Below are 3,636 nucleotides of genomic sequence, written 5' to 3'. Positions count from 1 at the left end.
TATATACACGGTTATGAATTTTAATATCATATTTATTACATATATGCATTTCCAGCTGTTACGCCAGAGGATACCTCACGAAGCTAACTTTAATTATCATTTGTTTGCACGCGTTCTAGGCGTCTATTGCGTAAAACAACGCGTTGCGGTTAGTTTTTGGACTAGTTCTATCAGTGGAGAAAATGAATTCCGTGCTTGTCACTGTAAATATAGAATAAAAACGTATACCTATAGGTATACAACGTTCAGTTTGATCATATTTAAAACAGTTTTAACCAAAGTAATTTTTCTAGTCATTAATCGAGCTATCTTTCGGTATTTTAGGAGGTGACTGGTTCGTGACGCCACAACTTCAAATTGGGCGCAAGGACAAATCAGATTAGTAAGTGGGAAGATCAAAAGCCAACGGGCTACTGCATGGTACATGTAATATATATATATATGTGTGTGTGTGTGTTTTATATCGCGCATGCGTGGAGCGATGACCACCACCTTTTAATAATTGTTTTCACTATATAATTGCTCGAAGATTTAATAGACGAGAACATTATTTTTTTCACTAGTAAGTGTGTAATATTGATTTGTGAGATACGTCTTGATGTATAATACATTGGATTATCATGCAACACACAAGCGTTCATTCGACGATATTTGTTTAATACGCATGCGCACTGATTGTTTCGATATGTATAAGGAAAATCACTGTACGTGATTGTACTACAAAACATTTTACGTTTACGATAAAACTTATTTCCGCTCGGTTTTCAGCATGACATATCAAACAACAATAGTGGTTTCGTCCACAATGCGCCTTTAAGTTGTTTTAGTCAATTTCCTGGCTACGATAAATTAACTTCTTAAGTTCACAGGCTTACTTGATATTTTCTCTGTGTTTATGATATCGTAATAGAGCTGAATTTGTAACCAAGACATCTGCGACTTTATTCGTCTTTTTTTAATTGCAATTTTGTAATAATAATAATAATAATAATAATAATAATAACAAGTGGCAGTGGACGAATATGCTATATTTAATATTATTATACATCTGTCACCGTAACGCCATAAGTTACAGCGTGCCGTAATTTTGCGGTATTTTTCGGGGTGTTTTCATCCTACCATATTAGGAAATGCGAATTCCAAATATGGAATGATTACGCGTCCTCTATTCATGATAATAAAAACAAACTTGGCTGCCACCAGGGTTTGACCGGACTCCATTTTGTTCTAAACATTTTGGATTTCGGCATTCCCATGATGTATACTTGGGAGGAAAAGATGTATATTAAGGTTATTACGAGGATACCGTAAAGTACTCAGACAGTACGCCGTTGCATCCGCTATACTGCCTTCGTGTATACTTTACGGTATCCTCGTAATAACCTCATAATATTGAACTTACCAACCGTGAAATGAATTGGAAAAAAGATTACTAATATATAATAAAGGAATTCTCTTGAGGTACACTGGATCAGGGGAAGGCATTTGGTTTATTCAAAACGGCAACATCAACTGACATCATATTCCAAATTGAAGGACTGAAACACCATTCTTATAAATCGCGCTTTCTAGTGTTGGTGGGCTATTATGATGTCAAAAAGTATATATGCGTGGAGGAAATGTCGTTCAAATCGACCACTGCATTTGATTGCCAAGTCGTTTGTCATCTACAATATATTGAAATGTCTCAAAAAACATAATCTTTGTTGATGGATGACTACAGATCAAAACGATATCGACGATTTGAACAGCTGTTGTGTCACCCTTTTACGTCATGGAATCGCTTTGTCACTAGAGGGCGCGATTTATAAAAAAAAAGTTCATAATGTGAGCTATCTTCAGCCGTTTTATTGTGCTAAATGATATGGACATACCATTATTTATATTGCACTGGGTCACGAATCACGTGTTGAGCCATTGTTACAATATTGTGCCATTCGATATATATATAGACAACTCTAAGTAAATCACTAAATCAAGTCATGACTAGAATTATAATATAAACAATAACGAATATATTGGAGTACAACTACTAGTATGCTACCACAGCTACAACGAATCATACACATAAAAACTTTACTCAATAGCAATGAAGAAATTTGATATAGGTGTAAAAGTAGTCTTGTAATATGAATTGATATGAAGAATTAATGCTGGACTAGCAAATTGTAGTCATAGTATTATTATTTTAAAATGCCTGTGTTAGGCCCGTGTAACCGTGGCAACACTTTGCTCCGGGCTTATTTTATTGCTCTTTTTACAGGCGAACACTTGCTTAAGAGCCTTTCTGAAGTGCTCCCAAATCAGTCCGTATATAATAGGATTACAGCATACATTGCAAAACACAGACAGCACCGTGAATTTGTAAAATGCTCCGTTCCAATCGAGTGGCCCGCCAAATACCCAGTTTTGAAAATATGCTAGAGATGGCACCGTCCAACACACAAAATATGTTATGACCACCACACACAGGGTCTTTGTGACGTTTTGTGATGCTTTAGTATACGTGCTTCCTTGGTTCGATGCAACAGTATTAGTGGCGTGTTCCTTCACGCGGGTTCTCAACACAATGAAAATCTTGACATAACAGTAAATAAAAACCGTCATCGGAAATAAGTATTCCACGAAGAACACCATTAATCCGACGAATCGTTCCAGGTGTTTATCATTAAAATGATTTGTACATACACCGTTGTCAATAAAATGTACGTACGGCCAGAACCATTCAATCGAAAACCCAGAAAGCCAAATGGCTGCAATGACGCCACGGACACCACTTCCTTTAAATTTGTTGTGATGCATAACAGGGTGGACGATAGCAAAATAACGTTCAAACGTGATGGCAACGAGGTTCAGAGAGGATGAATCGAATAACGACCATAGAGGATAAAGTGATAACCAGAATTTGCAGAAGACAGTTTCTCTAAATGTATCAGATAACGGATCAATTGTCGGCCCAAGATAACTAAGTACGAATACAAGTGAAATAGTAAGATCCAATATAGACTGGTTTAAAATCAGTATATTTGTTGCAGTTCTCATAGATTTCACCTTCACTATTACAAAGCAAACTGTCCCGTTACCGATAATACCGATTGCGCCAATGAACCCTATAGCGATGTTGAAAAGAACGTCTTGTAGTCCAATGGTTGATTCTGCTGGCGGTGACGTGGCATTTGCGTTGTAGTTTGAGTCATCCATTTGGACTCGATTAGCAGAATATCCGCAAGGCAATCAGATAATATTTTATTCAATCTGCAAGCAACAAAAAAAAACTATATCAACTATTATTGATTGCAAGCATATTCCTCGATTGATGTGTCCTCGATACCTCACACAATATATTATTCGAGAAATAAGCAAGTACTCTCCATGGAAACCACATGTAGTTGTTATCATAGATTGTTTGTTGTCCAAAAAATTTAGAGTAAAATGACAAGTTGAATTCACAGAAAATACACGTTGAAAAATATTTTAAATTTTAACCAGAAAGAATAATATATTCATTTTATTCTTAGCTGTGTCGAATACAATACAATCATTTTGTATTATTGATGAACTATGTCCTTCGTAACACGTTTCTAGTGTTCTGATGAAAATTAACTCTTTGTTCACTATCAATACTGTTTGACGACC

The 3,636-nt window shown here is 35.9% G+C and overlaps 1 protein-coding gene across 1 annotated transcript; it reads right to left on the bottom strand.

The window, feature by feature from the left end:
- Positions 1–1,828: 1,828 nt before the first annotated feature.
- On the bottom strand, positions 1,829–3,201 carry LOC102801579 (galanin receptor type 1-like). Its single transcript, XM_006812168.3, has one exon. The coding sequence runs from the start codon at positions 3,199–3,201 to the stop codon at positions 2,203–2,205; it is 999 nt and encodes a 332-aa protein (XP_006812231.1). The 3' UTR covers positions 1,829–2,202.
- Positions 3,202–3,636: the final 435 nt, after the last annotated feature.

Source organism: Saccoglossus kowalevskii, chromosome 1 (assembly GCF_978046115.1).
Source record: "Saccoglossus kowalevskii chromosome 1, keSacKowa6.1, whole genome shotgun sequence".
Lineage (NCBI taxonomy): Eukaryota > Metazoa > Hemichordata > Enteropneusta > Harrimaniidae > Saccoglossus > Saccoglossus kowalevskii.
Note: the sequence above shows the minus strand (reverse complement) of the source record. Positions and strands in the feature narration are given on the sequence as shown.